Genomic DNA, 19396 nt, shown 5'->3' on the forward strand with positions numbered 1-19396 from the left:
CCAACATGGGGGCCCGAGGTCTTCCATTTTCTGTTGTGGTCTGCTGCATTCCCCAACCTGTTGTGTCTCCCCTTTTCTTCCCTGTGTCTGTCTGTCTGCCGTGAGGTCGTTCCTGGGGGATTCAGAGGCGTGGCTTCCATCTTCATTCCGTCTTCCACACAGCTGTACCTCATTACTCATCATCCCACCGCCATTCATAAACCCGGGCTGACCGCCTCTTCAGCGCCAGATCGTTACATGCACTGTAGTGGTAACTTGGCCTTAGTCGTTTTCACTCGTGCTTTGATTATTCTAGTGCTCTGTACTTACCTTGTGTTTCCCTCACAGATCCGTCCGTTGTCCATCTAAGCGGTCTACCATCCTCACGCCTACCTGCCGTCAGTCTACTTCTACGTTTGTGCTCCTCCGCTCACATTAAACCACCTGAACTGTATCCTGTCTTCTTTTCTCTGTTACCTCTGTGGTTCTGTCTTACTAAATCATAACATTTTCTACCCTGTTCTTAAGTTAATTTATGCATCCATTCTATATGCATGGCATGATTGCATGGATGATTGGTCAGGGAAACATCTTGAACCGGTTGCCAGTGTAGCGCTTACATATTAATCATTCACCACATTTACTTACAAGCAATTCAGAGTATTCGTGTTGATGGAAAAACACACAAACACAAGGAAAACATGTGAAGTGTGAAGAAGTGCATCTTGGCTAATGTCGTACTCGATACCTGGTACTGGACACCTGCTACTGATTTAAATACTTTAAAAGCTTAGTTCCTCCTGTGGATTTTGTCCACCATCACTTACATCGGAAGCACATTAGAGAAGGACCTTTTAATGGCCATTATTAACAGGGAGAAATTATTCTTAGATTGTACAAAACCGATTTCAGATTGTACATGTGCACTTAACTATTGCTCTGAAGACTATATTCATGAATAACTTATCCTTGCTTGCTCTGAAACCAAATTGCTCATATGTGCTGTGGATGTTAAATGGTCAAGTCTATACTGAGTAAAAAGTCAACTAAAGAGAAATAAATAAAAAAGTGTGTCTCACCCTCTGTCATCCTCTACTTGCACCCCTACTGAGGTGAACTTGGATGGGTCCTCCGGATCTGGAACCTCTTCTGGTCCATCCACCTACAGGAGACAGGCGGGATAAGTTAGGGATAATCTAGTCTGTGTTGCCAACTTGGCAACTTTCTTGCTAGATGTAATGACTTTTCGGACACTCTTAGCGACTTTATTTCAAAAAAGTGACTGACAACAAATTAAGCGACTTCAGACCATTAGGGCGAAAGCTAGATATATTACACTGTAAATGATTTCAATGCATGTGGCTCAAAGTAATCACAGTCCAGAACTCTTCTGCAGGATTTCTGCAGGTTTCAACAAGTCAAATTTAAGACCTTTATAATAAAATATAAGACGTAATGCAGAGCCACAAAAGTACTTGCAAAGTAAATTAAATTATTAAAATAGAATAAAAAAAACACGGAGTAATAATGATCTGAACATATACAGCAAAGTATATTTGGACTAGTGAAAGAAAGAATTACCACACCATGGAATAAAAAGAAAAAAATGTCAATGTGCATTAGTGGTAGAGTTACATGGACATAGAAAAATGTACTTAAGAACTACAAACCAATACTTTTACAAATCCAGACTTTTTAAGGCGTAAAATTTTGATTTTGAAATTTATGACTTTTTTAGACTTATTAAGACCCCGCAGAAACCCTGTCTGGCCAACAGCACGGGGTCTCTTTCTCTATCCCTTTCCTATTGTGCCATTCAACTGACAGCCACTGAGCTGCATGCAAAGTATACAAGTTGACTCCATCAACATGAAAACAAGCGTATGACATCATCTAGGGACCAGTGGAGACTTTTGGAGCTTGTGATAGCTACTTTCATTGGAGAAGAGTTGGAATAAAACTGAATGTAGAGAGATGAAGGTTTTGAATCAGCCGGAAAGGGGTTCTGATTTGCAATAATGAGCAGCTTCCTCTCATTACCCTGCTTATCACAAGGCTTAAAACACAGCTCTTAATATGGCAATTCATACAGAGGTTACGCACTGATGATGCCTATATCCCAGTTGTGACTGTTAGCTTTACCGCTGATTAAGGCAGAAACCAGGTTGCCAAACATGACGCTAACTAATGCTCTGTATTTGCACTGTTGCCATTAGCGCTGTTAGCGATCCAGGTTTCCCCCTCCCTCTCTCTACCTTTGTGATCCACTGCTCAGTGGCATGAGCTCAGTATGAGTACTAATATAGCTTAAGAAAGGATTTAATTGATGTAAAAATGGCCGACCAGAGTCTCCGTCCATGGTCTGTTGGTCTGTTATACTTAGCAATGGTCTGTTATACTTAGCAACAGTCTGTTGTAGAGAAATAACAGACCGTAGAATGCCGTGATTTACCAATCTAAATCAAGTATGTAATTCCTAATAATCACCTACAACAACTAAATAATCACATTGATAACATCATAAGAAGGACATCATTGCTTAATTCATGTCAACACAGGATCTTACTGTATGTGAAATCAGTGCTTTGACAAATATTCTTGGTTTGGGGTGGTTATAGTGAGTTGTGAGAAGATACAGTATGTGTTAGCAGAAACACAGATATAGAGGCTCTACATAATGTTTATGTAAATAAGCCCATTATGTCCTCTGGCCTCCTCCTCCATGTCTCTCCGCCGCCACTGCTGTCTCATACATACCTGGATGCCTATGGAAAGACATTTGCCCTTCCTGAGTGCTTCTTTCCTGTATACATCCCGGTGGTTTTCAACAACCGGCCCCCTGCTCAGGATTGAGGGGGTGGGGGTGCTGACTGTCATGGTGCTGTTACTGACATGCTGACTGGCTGGTCCATGAACCTACATGGAAATAATGACAAATGTGTAAATACAATATTCACAAAAGCAATTATATTAGTCTACAAATAGTTGCTTCCCAAAACTGGAAAACATTTTAGGGGGGGGGGTATTTGTACGTTAACAGTCCAAAGCACTAACCTGCGCATTTGCAGCTTCTATTGCAGCTGTCAGGGCCTTCATGCTGTCAATGCTTTCTGTTGAGTTACTGAGCCCTGATTGGATGGTCATGTCACCTCTGGGTCCCTCTTCTTCCATGTATGCATCCTGGTTGGTTTTAGAAAACATGGAGCATTGCTTTCAGTGTTAATATCACAATTAATATCACATAGTATCATTCATGAAATTTAAATTTGAGTTTTAAAAAATCTGGAGCTGGGCAAGTAGGGGAGCAACTCTACCCCGCTCCCTACCTCCTAGACTGGCCTTTAAGGGTTGCTTGAATCCTTTTCAAGACACTGGTACATGTCACATGGACTGTAGATGGATCAGGCCCATCCTACATCCAGGGCATGATCAAACCAAAAAGCCAAGACCATCTACTTTGCTCTGCTCCTGCCAATCGGCTTCATACTCCTTCACCACGAAGGGGGCAGGGCTACCGCTCTACTAAGTCCTGACTGTTAGCTGTCCAGGCTATAAGTTCATTAATGTAATGAGCTGATACTGTGACATTGTTGTTGGGTTGAGATGCATCACAGTTGGGTTACAAAACACATTGAGAAGCAAGTCAGGCAGAAGCTAGAGTAAGGTGACCAGATTTCTCAGACAAAATCCGGGGACATTTTCAGCTCAGAAGCGTATTTACCTCCAAAACAAGTAATGTTTTTATTTTTGTAAAACTTAAAACGGGGACACTAGACCTAGAGCTGTTCTTATTAGGGGCTGAGCCCCCCCCCCCCCAAGGTATGATCCTGGACCCACCCCTGCTGCTACTTCCTACTCCACTCCACTACACCTCAAGATAGAAAGTCCTAATATTTCAAGATAAAAAATCCATCCTTATACTTCAAGATAAAAAGTCCTAATATTTCAAGATAAAAAGTCCTAATATTTCAAGATAGAAAGTCTTAATATTTCAAAATATAAAGTCCTAATAGTCCTAATATTTCAAGATAGAAAGTCACAATATTTCAAGATAGAAAGTCCTTATAGTCCTAATATTTCAAGATAGAAAGTCTTAATATTTCAAGATAGAAAGTCTCAATATTTCATAATGTTGTAATGTTTACTGAACTACTGACAGCTTTTGCTTTACTGCTCAAGGCTTGTTTCTGCAACAGCTCATTGAGAATCAGATACAACAAAAACTACTGAGGACATATTTTCCTTTGACATTGATGCAGTATTAAACGAGATCGCTAGTTAAGTTAATAGGATAATTGTCCAGCTTGTATTTACGTTCATAAAAGTGCTTGTTTTGCTGCTAACAGACTCAGATTAATATTCTAAGTGTCTGACAACATTATGGGAAGGATTTCTAAGGAGGTCGACCTTTCTGTTAAAGATTAAGATCCTTTTTAAAACATAAAAGTCCGCGAAATTGCGTTTGCTAAACGCACCAGACTCCATGTAAATAATCAGTGATTTTAGCATCGTAAAACATGGCTTCTAAAACCTCTCTGAGCACCGCTGGCTCTGGCGGTCTAGAGCCTGCGTGTGTTGGGTGTGCGATTATCGGCTACGTTTTGTCAGTTTTTTCTTTCTTTCATTCCAATTTCGGGTCTTTCAGTCACAGTGAAAACCGGGGATATTTCCGGGGACAGGTAGCCAAAATCGGGGACTGTCCCCGGAAACCGGGGACGTCTGGTCACCCTAAGCTAGGGGCAGGGGTGGGCTCAGCCCACGCAAAACGTATCTAGCCCACCCCATTAAAAATGTAGAACATGTTTTCAGCGCATGTCCAGTTTCCTCAAGGTGGTTTTCTTGTAAAAATTTTCTTGGAGTATGTTCAAGCATGTGTTGCAGGTTTTTGTACCTTCAAAGTTGAAGAGGTGTTCTTCTTTCCTGTCTAAACAACCTGAACTACAAAGAAACATACACATACCACACATTTTTAGTGTGCACTTGCATGTGTGCAATGTGGGAATAACCCCTTAGGGTAGTTTAACCCTTATCCATAATGTACATTATTACAAAGATTGAAGTGCTGATGTTCTGTAGGGGTAGGTTAACGTAATAGCCCTGTGCAGTACCTGTGCAGACTCGGTGCTGCTCTGGGCTGTGATGGAGATGTAGGGCTTGGAGGCTGTGGAGCAGGTTGAAGTCCGGGGCGGCACTGGTGGAGGGGTTTTCTTATAGGTGGTGATGCAAGATGAAACTGCAAAGAATGACAAAGATGGGTCAGGGGGATAACATACGTTAACATTCCAAACTGTATAAGTTGCAGACACAGCGCTAACGGCTCATATTCAGTTAGTTGGAAGATTGTATACAGGAGAATTGGATCCGACTCTAGCCACACTGTGATCTTCAATTCCTAGTTTGATCTCATGAGCACTGAACTAAACAAGGTTTGACAAGGTTTTAGTTTGATGGTGTAACTCTGCTCATGTGATGCTTTGGAATCTGATCAGATCAGCAAAGGCTGTCCCTGAGCTCAAAAACTTCCCTGGCAGAGCCTAAGATACACAACATTAAATAAACATGAATACAAAATGCACAAATATACTGCAAATGAAGGATGCTGTGTTCTGCAGATTGAAAAACATGCTCGACTTATTTTAATTAGGTGCCTAAAGAAATGTGACATTCATCCAACTGGATAGAATGTTGCCCAGAAGGTGGTGTTAACAGACAAAAGCGTTTTGTGTGGTTTTCACTGGCTCAATCCGCATTTGAAATTTGGAGGATCCTTTCCCATAAAGTATCCATTTGAATCCTAGATGGCTCAGTTGGTATAGCATCAGGCTTTTATACTGAGAGTCCAGGGTTACTGTTCAGAGGACAAGTTTGTGTATTATGTCTGTAGTTTCCACTGGAGGAGACTGTGAAGAGTTTGGCTTTGTCTACAAGACTTCAAGGACCCACCTATCAGGACCACTTTATTGACATTTAGCCAAATGTGTCTATGTTGGGCAGATCACATACCCAATTGCAATTCATTTTGATTTCCAAGGCAACGTGCAAATCAGAATCTGACCTGTTAACTAAACACTGAAGATGACGTCCTTCCAGAGAGCCTGGATAGCTCAGTTGGTAGAGCATCAGACTTTTAATCTGAGGGCCCAGGGTTCAAGTCCCTGTTCAGGCGATATGGTTGAGTTGTCATGATCTTCTACCTTCACGTGGCTTTTGGATGATTGTGCATTTGGGCAGGCCGTGGCACTTTCAGAGGAAGTAATAGACATAATGTTTATGGTTTTCACCGGCTCAATCCCACATTTGGAATTAAGACAATACTTTTTCCCAACTCTTTACGAAGCCTGGATAGGTCAGTCAGTAAATCAGGGGTCCTCAAATGTATCACTCAAAGGTCCAAATCTGATTTTTATAAAAGGTCAGAGGTCCGGAAAAAATTGGCGATAACAAAATAACATATAACTTTTATAACCCAGACCTCTCAGGTCATCTGAGTCAGGTCTGCTTTCTGTCCCCAGAGTCAGAAGTAAACAGGGGGAAGCAGTGTTCAGTTTTTATGCTCCCCACATCTGGAACAAACTCCCAGAAACGGCAGGTCCACAGCAAAGCAACTCTCAGTTCTTTTAAATCAAAGCTGAAAACTTTTCTTTTTGATGCTGCCTTTCTTTACATCATAATTGTTCCTTCTGGCACTGTAACTTTTATTCTCATTATTCATCTGTTTTTAATTGTTTTTAACTGCTCTTTATGTGAAGCACTTTGGATTGCCCTCTTGCTAAAATGCTACTTCGATGTACCATACAAAGAGAGGTGGATGCACAATGGGTAGGACAGTGATTGGGGTTAACATCCAGGATGCTGCTAGTTTTGAAACATAACCAAAAAAATGTCATCATTTTGTTCTTTGTTACTTGCCAGATGCTCCAACAACACGTCTCCTCATTATGTTAACATAAAATCAGTTGGTGTTATGTTTCCTTCAAAAGGTATTTGCTGTTGCACATATGTTGTACGTATGAATGTTATTCCTAGAAGACAGGGTTGGTGTACTTTAATTACCGGGAACTCTTGGTTGTTACAGAAAAATCAAAGTTGTCATTGCCCACATCTGTCTTCATCCTCCTCCATCTATCTCTCTGTAATACTTAGAATTAGATGCAAACTTTGAGTGTTGGCTGTAAGGGTGCCTAAGGGCTAAACATGGAATATGAGGATAATCCCCATAGAGGGAGGTTTTTACCCTGTAAATTAAAATTTACATGGAGAAAAGCCTCCTCCTTCCTGTCTCTGTTAAATCAGTCATCCACAGTGGCAAACCACTCCTCTCCCTCTGCTCGTCTCCAGACAGAGCTGGCTTCTTGTAATTCAAGTGTTTCAGCAGAATATTCAGGTTGCTTTTGGACAGGGTCAGGGCAGCTCATCACTTGGTTTTTGATGCATCAGCAGAATGCTAAAGGTTTACTGGGGCTACGTTTGAAAGAGGGATCACACAAACTTGTGATCATGTTTAGTGAATTTTCATTTATCAGACGTAAAACAGAGTTACTGCATTATTAAAAATGTGGGTCAGTGCAATATAGGGTGGTGTTATATGGGTCAGTGCAATATCAGGTTAGACAGGGCATGTGCAAAATTGTGGTTTGTGTAATATAGTCGATGTTTTTTTTTTTGTCTCTATATGTCCTTTGTTCTCCATTATTCTTGTGACTGTCTGTTCTGACATGATGTGATCACTGTTTTTGTCCTTGTTTCTCTGTATATAGCCTGTGTATAGTGTATTTGTATGCATTTATTATTTTTTGTGTACCATCAACCTGCCAGGGGGTCTGCAGATGGAAATTAGCCTAAGGCTACAATCTGGCATATTTACATTTGTGAAAATGTTCATTAATATGTATTGTCCCCTTTTGTTTTTCTCAAATAAAAAATAAAATAAAATCTATAGCATCTTGCTCTTGGAAGTCAGCTCCTTTGACTGACGTGTAATGTGTTGGCTGCTTGTGTCACTTCTCGTCTCTCGTTAAGGGACTTTAATGACGTGCCATATAAGCATTAAGAGAATCTTTGGTCACTCTAACTTTCCTCGTCCTCATACATACAAATAAAGAAATGTCTTCTCTAACTACTTCCTCAGCGGGGTCCCAGAGGTCCCAGGCCAACAGGGATGTGTATTCCCCTGAGTGTGTTCTTGGTCTGTCCTATAGGGTCTTGCAGTTAGATGTGCCTGGAATACCTCTACAGCAAGGCATCCAGGGTGCATATTAATGCAATGTCCAAACCACCGTTACTGGTTTCAGTCAGCAGCTCAACTCCCAGCTCCTTTTGGTTGTCAAAGCTTCTCACCCTGTCTGTAAATTGTGATGCACGGTCCTGCGGAGGCTCCACCGGAGCTTTCTCTGTAGCCTATGTAAGTGGCCGGAAGTTTATATTTCTGCATTGATGTGTGCGTCGATCTCTTTAAGATAATAACAGGGCCGGCATTGGTGTGTGTGTGTGTGTGTGTGTGACAGTGATTAGCTTCAGAGGGAGTAGGGACTCTAGAGTCATAGTGAGAGAAACAAAGTGTCTCCCCTGTGCTTTCTGACCATGATGGGAAATCTGTAGCGGGAAAAGTTAACTCTCTCAACAGAGTGAGACAAGTAGGCGTCTTACTCTGTAGCTAAAACAGAGATCCAAACACACAGGGTGAAAAGAGGCTCTGCAGCAATGTGCAGTACAACAAAAATAACATCTCCTCACATTGCTCTGCTTCTCTTTAGCCTTCAGCAGTCTGTGAAAATGTTTGCCTGAATCCCACAAAAGGGGGAGTGAACCTGGGGGACTTCACATGTATAACAAGCATAACCTTTATGTGAAACCACTTCCATTATTTTTACAATAAACTTTTTTCTGACTTGCATGAGTCTCCCTGCATGGGGCATGACCTTGTACCTTGGACATCTGTAACAGCCACACTTCCTGGCCCCTCCACTGCTCAAATACATTCATTTCCAACTTGGCCAAGAGCCATCTGCTCAACTGGCCTGCATGACCAACGGTATCAATGTCAGGTCAATGTCAGCTGTTCTGCCACCTCCAGCTGTGGCTAAATAGCCATCATTAGCAAGCAGTAAAATGTAATGCACACTATAAACAGTTCAATTTGAAATTAATGCAGATGTGTGTAGTTTGTGTAGTAGTAATGCCGCAAGGGTTTTGGGGCTCTCTACCTCTGGAGCCAGGACAGGGACTTTGGCATTGCAAATTAACTTTAAAAGGAAATATTGACATTGAAAAACATGTATTGGATAAAGTTGTAATGTCACTGAAAAGTTCCACAAAAAATAAAAGCTGAGCTGACAGTTTCTATTTACATGGAGTCTGGTGAGTTTGGCGATGGCAATTTCAGGGCTGTTTCTATTTAAACAAAAAGGACCTTACTCTTTAACAAAAAGGTCAACCTCTGTAGGGATAATGTCGTCAGGCAATCTGAGCCTGTCAGTGGCAAGAACAGCACTTTTAGTGGACAGAAATTGGGATTACATTGCAACCCAATTTGCGTCTGCCAGTTACAGCGTTTTGTTCAATGCTGGACCAATTTCAACAATGTTTGCATGGGAAAATAGGCTCAGAGTTTTTTCTCTAAAGAAATATGGAGAACGTTATCTCAAGTCAAGTGTGCCCTCAGAGGCTGAATGGAGAACACAGACAGTGCTGGTGGGAAAGTTGGATCTGTGAGGAAGCACAAAGAGAGGAGGTGATTAACTGGGCTTACACAGCTCATCAGTCTGCTCAGCTGCTTAACTCACACTGACCTCATTTAAGTTGCATTTTACTATTGAAACCTCTGACTGCAACTTTTGCCTTCTAAGAAGTGATTTAGACTCCCGTCGTTTAGATACAACAGGCCTAAGAACTCTTATACATCAGTCTATCCTGTTGCTAAACCAAAATCAGTGTGCCGCCAATTACTATCTGGATCCGAGTATATCAAAAACATGTTTCTTCAACACATTGTCACTCCCATTGGTCAGGTGCCTTTAGCGTTCGTTACTGATGTAAAAAAGTCTCCTTCAGAGTCTTATTTTGAAGTGCTTGGTCTGGACTCTTGGCATCACTTTTTAAACATACGTTTAACATGTGGGCACGAGAACGGGACAGTTAAGTTTAGGAAAAGATAGTGGGTGGGGTTACAAAATGTACGTTTCAGTGACACGCGGGACAAGAATGAAGGGAGAATGCAGTTAAAGTCTGGGGGAAAGTCCTGTGTTTGACCCATCTACTACCCAGATCCACAACAAATGTGAATTACTAAAAGTGTCTCCATCCTCAACACTGGCTCCCTAGGGCAACGACTGTGCATCTTTTTTTAAACGAGGCTGACCAAAATGTCGTTTGGAGCTCCACAATTTCAATAAAGGTAGATGAAGAAGTTTCCACCTAAGAAAAGTTTATTTAGGATTCCAAAAACTGTCAGTGTATCTGGAAGGGAACAGCTCTGTGAACAACACTAGCCTGGCGGCTCTTTAGCTCGTTTTATAGCAGCGAATATTGGAATATTCATGGGGGACTAAAGATAAGTCTCTGATCAAACTTTTCTAACTAACTGCACGAGTTACTGAACAACAGTCAACAGGAGGATTTTGATGATGTTGATACACAGTATGGGATTTTGCGACAGGCTAATTACTGCTTGGTCAATGACATTCTCTCTTGGTAGCAAGAGAGAAAAAACAACAACAAAATATTGTCATCTGGAGGGTTGGGTCAGAGAGACCGCATGTTTTCTCTTGTTTTTTTCTGCCTTGTGTGTGAAAACTCATGTTGGATCAAATACGCCACACTGAGGTTGGGTCAACAAAAAAAAAAAAAAAGCCAAATGAAGCTGCTCAGGGCTTTGGTAATAGCAATTCAGTTGCACAATAGGCATGAGTGGACAACTCAGTTTAGTGGACATTGGACCAACATTCATCGGCACAATATCCAGTCATGTGGAAGTGGAGCTAACTATCTACTGTACTGTGTGACTGCAGACGAATGTGTGTGTGTGTGCATGACTGAACAATCTATATACAGTATATACACACACACATTTGTTCTTATCTGCATGTGTGTGTGTATGTCCATTTATCCTCTTGGTTAACTCTATAAGAATCACCAGAGGAGCAGCAAATGTAGGTCATCTCCAGTTGAGCACTTTGAAAATAAAGACAACTCTAATACCAAACAGCAAAAACACCAAGTCCCCTGTGGCATCCACTCTGGCATGTTCTCATCTGAATACCACGCATGAAGACAGCCTTTTTTTTGCGGCTTTTACAAGATTATCTCTGTGAGATTTCTGCTTCATTGTTACAGTGCACAGCAGAGTGCAGTTATGCACGTAACTGCAACCCGAAGCATTTCACAATTTGTTCTATGTGTATAACATGATGTTGTCTTGGACTGTGAGTTCTGTCAATGTGCCTCTGAGCACACAAGCAGAACTGTCGCTGATACAGTGTAGACACTAGATAGCACCCCCCCACCCCACCCCCACCCCCGAAATGGATCTCTGCAGTGAGAAGAGTTATGTTCATGTAATCTACAAAACTGCAGTGCAGATTAAGAGGAAGACAATAACCAAATGAGGTTTGAACTGATCCCTGTTAAACCAGTGGCCTACATTGTTCCAAGAGGAATTTGTCTTTTTCAACTCTTCTTTTTCCTTGTTTTATTTTACAGCACATCACCACTGACTTTAGGGTCAGATTTTGAATGCTGTCACTATCAATTATGTTTTTATTGTACAATCAATCCAAGTGCATTGTTTTGTCAAGCTGGAGTCAATACATTCTCTGCTTCACTGAGAAATCTAATGTATAAATGCATCGGTTGCCTGAAAGCTTCTTGTAACTCCGTCACTTTACAACTGTCTCCCCTAGGATCAGAGCTGTGCAATACCAGTCACCTCTCTTCTTCATTATTTTTTTGGAGCATTTGAGGCCTTTAATGAGGAGTAAACCTCTATATATGTGCACCTACTCTACCGACTGAGCTAGCCCGGCCACAACAACTGTCTTCTTCAATGTGTGTCTGTTTTTTTGTGTCTGTCCTTTTAATTAAGTTTCATGTTTTAAAACAGACCTTGAATCTAACAATAAGAGCTGTCTATTCATATCGGAAGACAAGCAACTTTGTAAAGTATTTTTCCAGCTTCTTAATTAATCGAGTTTGTAGTATTTATATTATATATCTGAACTTTAGAACTACCATGTTTGGAATGACATAGGTGCAAAATGACAGTCCCATCACCATTAGACTCCACAGGGAAAAAAAGTCACTGGAAAAAGGACGGCCAGATAATTGTCAGCTCTCTTGAGAGAACTGGGGAACTGATTCATTTGGCTCATCATATTATCACACATTGTGAATACCATTCCCAGACTAAAGCAGCAGTGTGCTTGTTACTCATAATGATTAGCCAATGATGTAACATCCCCGCAATTACCATACTGCAGTGCCCGCTCACAGCGTGCCTGTTCAAACAAAATATAAATCAACTAATAAATGATTGACTAATGTATTATTATAGATCAAACTACCTAGCAGTATATACAAGGATTAAAATTTGCTTCACCAGCTATAACATTAAAGTGATTAAGACATGAATACAACATACAATGTATGTACAGTACAGTAACATAATATAAAATATTCTCGGGAGTAGATAAGTACTTTATCTTTTGGTACTTTAAGCCCCAAAAGTCAAGGTAAAAAAAGAAGCTTGGTGGCCAAAAAAAAACGTTTAAGTCGTACGTATCTAAACTTTAAATCCATATCGTACATATGAGTTAAACTTTGACTTCTTAATTAGTTTCAAGGGCAAGAGAGGCATGCTGAAGTGCTTAGTGCTTCACCTTTCAAAGGGAATTAAAAGTTTAGCCAAATGCAGCATAAACTAAATGATTTACCTTCTTAGTTACATCGTTGCAAATATCGCATGATGATGCCTCATTCCACAAAAGGGTTTGACTTTATTACCATCAATTATAGTTAATTAATAGGCTATCCATTAGTTTACAGGAACGTCTTTATGTCAGTGTGTTTGTTGGAGAGTCCCATCTAGTGAGCTCAGAAAATAAAGACAGTGGTTCGCGAAGCTTCATTTGACCATCACTAGCTAGGGGCATGAGTGTGTGCAGTGCCAAGTTTGTCGTTGTTTGGATAAGAAATTAGAACTCTCACTGCGATACATCATCCAATGTGTCCCTCAGCAAGACACTTAACCCCTAGTTGCTCCAGAGGCGTGTGGCCTCTGATAAATATACCAATTGTAAGTCGCTTTGGATAAAAGCGTCAGCTAAATGACATGTAATGTAATGGAAAAATAGCTTCTTGCAACTCTAATTATCCTGCCCCCTCCTAAAGTAGCCAACCACCCCTTGAATCGTCGCCCATTACTCTATTTACCCTGCCCCCTCCTAAAGTAGTGGCTACCTACTCCAGCACTAAAACTTTGCCTTTTACGTTTAGTGGATGTTCGTTTTTCACCCGAAGTAGTATCCTGCTCTGAACCTCACCTGAATCTTTGCACTTACGTTCATTCGTGGATTTTAACTAATTCTGTAAGTCAGCTACACAGGTTAATTCTGAATATTATATATTAGCCCACGGCATCAAGCGCATGGCGGAGGTGCATTTAGGGCACGTCCAAATCGACTTTTGCTAGTTTGACGGTGAAAAAAAAGGGTCCGTGCGCCAAGCGTATGGTTCACAAGGGTTGTACTTTGTGTCTTCATTAATCATGGGTGTGTTTTGGGCGTAACATGCAATAAACCAATCAGTGTCATCTCCTATTCCCATTTATCTTTAATTTGCGCCATAATATTTTAATTTTTAATCTTTTGCATGTGTGTGTGTTAAGAATGCACCTGAACACACCTCCCTGTACAACCACTACACCCATGGGCGCAAAGTTGGGTGCAGGTGCATTTGCTATTTAAACAACGTGGGCGCTGAATGGGAAATTAACAACAGCGTCAGTCTTAAAATAGCAAAGACACTTGTTTTGTTTCCCTCCCTCCTGTTTTTCCTCTCTGGGATTTTGTGGCACTGGGACACGTTCCTATGTCCCAGCGTGTTGTTTGTAACTGTTCGTGAATATTATGTTTACATTATTATTTGCTCTGAATATAAAAAAAAAAGATCACAAAAAATAAATAAATAGCAAAGACACTTAAAGGCAGGTTTTGTGCTGCTTAGTCTCTTTCATGGCCATCATTCGTAGTAGCCTATTCACAAACTGATTGCTCAAGCATAGCCTGGTCTCAAATTATTACTGTGTCATTCAGTTAAATTGAATTGAATTGAAAATTGAATGCGCGCTGAAGTTAGCCTGTAACTATGTGATGTTAAATGTGCTATGTTAAATAGTGTGTAGTGCTCTGCCTACTGTCTATATATCATTTACTGTTTATAATGCACTTTATACTGCACTGTTTACATTGCACTTTTTTGCATTTTTGCACTTCTGGTTAGACGCTAACTGCCTTCCATTGTGTCTATAATTGTACTCTGCACAATGACAGGAAAGTAAAAAGAAACTAATGTAAATCTAATCTAACCTAAACTCCTGCCACCTGTACACAGATACTCAAATACATGTCACCTAATATCATCGTTATAAATTGTTATGCAACCGTGTAGTTCATTTTCCATATTTATTGTATGTCATTATGTTAGTATCAGTCTCTGATTTTTACCATGCACAAATAAAAAATGTTGCTGTGTTATTGTAACAATGAGCACCTAAACACACCAAACCAACAATTACTAATAACACACAAAAACAGATTTTGCACAAGCACTGCACTAGAACCTTTAAACAAAAAGGCTCATGGCCCAGGACTGTGCTGTTTTTCTCCATGTGGACCCTGGTATGAAAGGTTTAGACAACCTTGCATTAAAGGCATGGTTGATGATATTGAAAAGCCAGCAACATTTGAAAGCAGCATCTCCTCGGGGCTCCGTCCCATACACAGATGTGTATGATCGTTTTTGTTCCTTTTCAGATCCCATAATTCATTTATTATCGTCGGGCGTGTAAAGACCGTTTCGAACAATACAGTTGTGCTCATAGATTTACATTCCCATGCTAAAGTTGACTAAAAATAGGAATTTGCTAATAATGCCTTAATTAAAACGATTTGGAAAAATCCAACCTTTAAGGAAACGCATGGGGTACTTTACATAAAATCATCTCTCAATGCAAATCAAACCAGCTATTAGGCTACCTGAAATAAAACCATGCATATCTCTAGGTATGGTGAAGGGTATGTGATGATGTGGAGCTATTTTAATTCCAAAGGCCAAGGGAACTTTGTCAGGATGAATAGTATCCTGAATCCATGAAATAATTGGCCTTTAATAATAAATCTGCCTGCATCTACAGGAATTTAACATAGGGGGTGTATACTTATGCCCCTGTATTTTAAGGAAGAACATTTATTTATTCACGATACATTATTCATTCACAAAGAAAATTGTTGTCCTTAAAGGTTGGATTTTTCCTAATTATTTTAATTAAGGCATTAAGATTAATTTCCAAATGCAAATTTTGTATTCCTCTTTTTAGTCAATTTTAGCATGGGTATGTAAACTTATGAGCACAACTGTATATTAAAAAATTGGTATTGAAAGTAGTTATAGGGCTTCACGATATGAGGAAAATATCTAACTGTGATTATTTTTGACTGTTATTGCAATTGCGATATTGGAAGAAATGTTAATTTTTGTATTATTTATTTTCATTTTCATTGAAAAAAAAAAAAAAAAAAAAAAGATTTTAGTGTGATTTTTGCGTTTGTGTTGTACCAAAAAAAGATTTATTTCTTTAGTCTGTAGGATACGATTTGAAGGCTGGGACGTCTCTGCAGCACCACAAAACTATATTCAGAATGGTTTGACACGTATATTGCTTAAAATTCCAATTAACTGCAAATCCCGATATAGTTACCAACCCTTCCTTTGAACAAAAAAAGACACATACGAACACATTCAGACTGAACCTCCATCCCTGCCTTCTGGGGCCCTACCTGTGCTGCTCTGGATGGTCCTGACAGTGGTGGCAGATGTCCGCGGTGGGGAGGAAGGCAGGATGAGCAGCGGTCTCCCTCCTTCTCCCTCCTCCTCCCCTGAACAGCCCTGATCAATGGCTCGTACATAGCTGTGGCTCCGCATCCGGAAGCACCCCGGCATAGGCAGGGTGTCCATGGTCTCCATGCTGTCCATGGCAGCCTCCATGGCCTGGGCCTGCAGTGCACTGTACACCTGCTCACACACCTGCTCAATCTGCCCGTTCAACTCCACCTCGCTCAGCTGGAAAGGTAGAGTAAAATACATCAGAGATGGAGCAGGCAGAAAGAGAGGACGGGATAAACAGAGAGAATAATGAAGAGGATGGACATTGGGGAAACTTCCAGACTGTCATTCAAAACATTCTTAGCGCTGCACGATTTGAGGAAAATATCTAATTGGGGTTATGTTGACTGATAATGCAATTGCGATATGATTCACGGTATTTTGCGGGAATGATCATTTTTGTGTAATTATTATCACATTGTCAATGAAAAATGTAAATGAAAATGATTCTAGCGTACTGTATTGTTTTTCTTTAGTTTGTGGGATAGGATTTGTAGGCTGGGGCGTCTCTGCAGCACCATAATACATTCAGAATGGTTTGACATCTATTTTGCCTTTAACAAATATTAAATATTTGTATATAATACAATTTTGATTAATTAATTGTGCAGCCCTAACCATTGTTCATTTTTTATACATATTGTTCATTCAATTTGACCTGAGCCCTGCACTCCGCACAATGATTTACCGTTAAACTTATCTAAACGGATATTTAGACATTTAGAAGTGAAGAGGATACAGCTGGTACTATAAACCACATACATCCATCTAACACCGTTCCCGTCAAAAATGACCGATTTACACACTCCCTGTACCATAAATATGGCATTTTTCATCAGATTGCCTCAAGACCTTATCATATCCTTCACAAATGGCATTTGAACACATAAACAAAAACAGAACTACTTTCTTTGAATTTTGAGTAATTTATTCAACACTTTTTTTTTTTACGGTTAAAAATGACGGCCATGAGAAATGAACATGAAAGAGTATAATTTCATCCAAGAGATGAAAGACATCTACATTCACACATTCCTACAACTTTCCTGTGCTTGTGAGCCCATTCTACACATGAATCATACTTTCCACAAGAGAGCTTAGAGTAAATTACGGGAGCTTATGTGCCCCTCCCCCATGAGAAGAGCATTCCAAATCAAACAATGTATGAATATCTACTTCTTTCTCGTGCTATGTGCCCCTCCCTTCACAAGAGCAACATAATTTCCACTGACATACACTACATAAGCAGTTTTAATGCTGCTTTGCCCTCATTTTACTCTGCAAACACCACGAAGAGGTGAAAGACAGTGATAGAGGCTCGGGACTATATTCTGGAGACACACATGTTGTAGATGTTAATATTCTAATAAGGTTCTTTTTACAATGAATGTTGTATAAAAAATAATTTTATTTTTATTGGTATTTGTGTTAAAATAAGAGCAGTTAAAACTGTTGAATTTGACAGCAAACAATGAATTAAGGGGGAGCAACGAACAGTGTTTAAAGGACATACTTTATATTATATATACAGTATATATATATACTGTATATACTGTATATATATAATTTTTAAATTTCATGTAAAGTAAATCAATTATTTTGTCTCTCTGCATTTAACACAAAGAGCAAGCCTACTGCAACATCCCATTATTGGAATTCTATTCTTCTATTGGAATTCCCTCTATTCTTTTTATTTTACAATGAGCTTTATTTTCACATTGACACACATTGACTTAAATGGAAAACAAATTGAAAGGACCTCAACTGCAAGACAAAAGCATGTCACGGGAAGTTGTTTAATTTGGGTTTTATGGTTGGGTCCATGCAGAGGAGGATATTAAAACTGTTAATAGAGGCAATTCTGTATAGTAATGGTAATTAGGGACAGGTTCGGGATGAGTACGGTGATACGAGTGGAGGTTCAAGGTAAGGTTAAGGTGGGACAAATGAAGGCTTATTAGGCACAGCTTCATTTCACGTGCTGAAGCTTTGAAGACTTATGCAAACAGTAGCCTGTCAACAGTGAAGGAAGGGACTTTTATTCCTTAGATTTATCCAAACAAAGCTTCCCCTCAGGCTTGGCTCCATTTCAGGGCGACACCACCACAACACGAAAAAGAAACAACCCAGGGTCGTCCGACAAAAAAAGTTGACCACTGCTGCAATGCAATGCAATGCAAAGTCTTTTGCCAAGGCGCTGAGCTGCCTAATCAAATACATCCACGAGCACGTAAACACAGCATTTCTTTAACACTGGGCTGTTTTCTGTCTAAATGCATGCCTAGGACAAAACTGAGTGCCTCAAAGCTTGTGTTCCCTAAGTCGGAACAACAAAGTCTACCATGAACATGAGATAACATGACTAGCTGCTCCCTTGCTTCACAGGATAGACACTGGTACACGTCTCTGCTATTTTGTAGTTGGGATAGGCTAAAGTACTGTGCTTATTGATAGCGCTTTCTAGTCTTAACAACTGCTCAAAGCGCTTTAAATCTACAGGAACATTCACCATTCACACACTGGGCCGGGTCTGCCGTACAAGTGCCACTGCTATCAGATAAACATCACCCATTCACACTCCGATGCGCAGCACGGGGGAACGGTTCAAGGTCTTGCCAGACACTTCGACAATGACTGCAGGCGGGATCGACCACCAATCTTCCGATGGCAGGCAACGCTCTCCACTGAGCTACAGCCACCCTTAATTGCCCCTGCCTAGAGGTATTAAAATATAGAGTACATGCATTATACCAGAGCCTTGGGGATAGCTTTAGCTTTTAGAACTTAGTCTCTAAAGTAGCTTCTCACAATTGATTGGACCTTAACAATGACAATGACAGTACAAAGCTTGTTTCCATTATGGCAAGTTTGAAAATACAGATCCTTGGCAACTGTAACATTCCTTAATCTCGCTGCTGAAGAAGACCGTGGGATATGGTCAAAAACTCCAGACCAAAGAAGTGGACCTTGAGGTTGTTTTGACAACACTTTTAAAGCCAAAACACAGCTGCAGTGAAATGCTAACTTTTTTAGAAATAAAGGTATGATGAAATTGTTGTATCGTATTTATACAGTATTGATGGTTAATATAGTCTGTGTTGGAAAACAGTGAACCCGTCATTTTAAAGACAGTGAAATGCCCAAGCTCTCAATGGGTTACATGTGATTGGAGTCATCTTCCAGATCAACAAAACAGACAGAGAACTGAGAAATAATGGCATTTAATCAATGTCAAGGCTTTGTTTTTAATGTAGTATGGACC

General features: G+C 40.2%; 1 protein-coding gene and 1 non-coding gene across 7 annotated transcripts in view; one reads left to right on the forward strand and one right to left on the reverse strand.

Moving 5' to 3' along the window:
• LOC116699625 (disks large-associated protein 1) overlaps positions 1-19396 on the reverse strand; it is a 94501-nt gene that overhangs the window by 18261 nt on the left and 56844 nt on the right. For all 6 annotated transcript variants that reach the window (XM_032532294.1, XM_032532292.1, XM_032532291.1 and 3 more), the window contains exons 6-10: positions 16029-16311; positions 5088-5212; positions 3034-3159; positions 2737-2895; positions 1059-1141 (exon numbers count right to left, since the gene is read on the reverse strand). In XM_032532294.1, the coding sequence (XP_032388185.1) occupies positions 1059-1141; positions 2737-2895; positions 3034-3159; positions 5088-5212; positions 16029-16311 (776 nt within the window). The remainder of the gene's footprint in view (positions 1-1058; positions 1142-2736; positions 2896-3033; positions 3160-5087; positions 5213-16028; positions 16312-19396) is intronic.
• trnak-uuu (transfer RNA lysine (anticodon UUU)) lies at positions 6073-6145 on the forward strand. The gene has a single exon. It is a non-coding gene; the product is annotated as a tRNA-Lys (tRNA).

The sequence above is a fragment of the Etheostoma spectabile genome, chromosome 12 (assembly GCF_008692095.1).
Source record: "Etheostoma spectabile isolate EspeVRDwgs_2016 chromosome 12, UIUC_Espe_1.0, whole genome shotgun sequence".
NCBI lineage: Eukaryota > Metazoa > Chordata > Actinopteri > Perciformes > Percidae > Etheostoma > Etheostoma spectabile.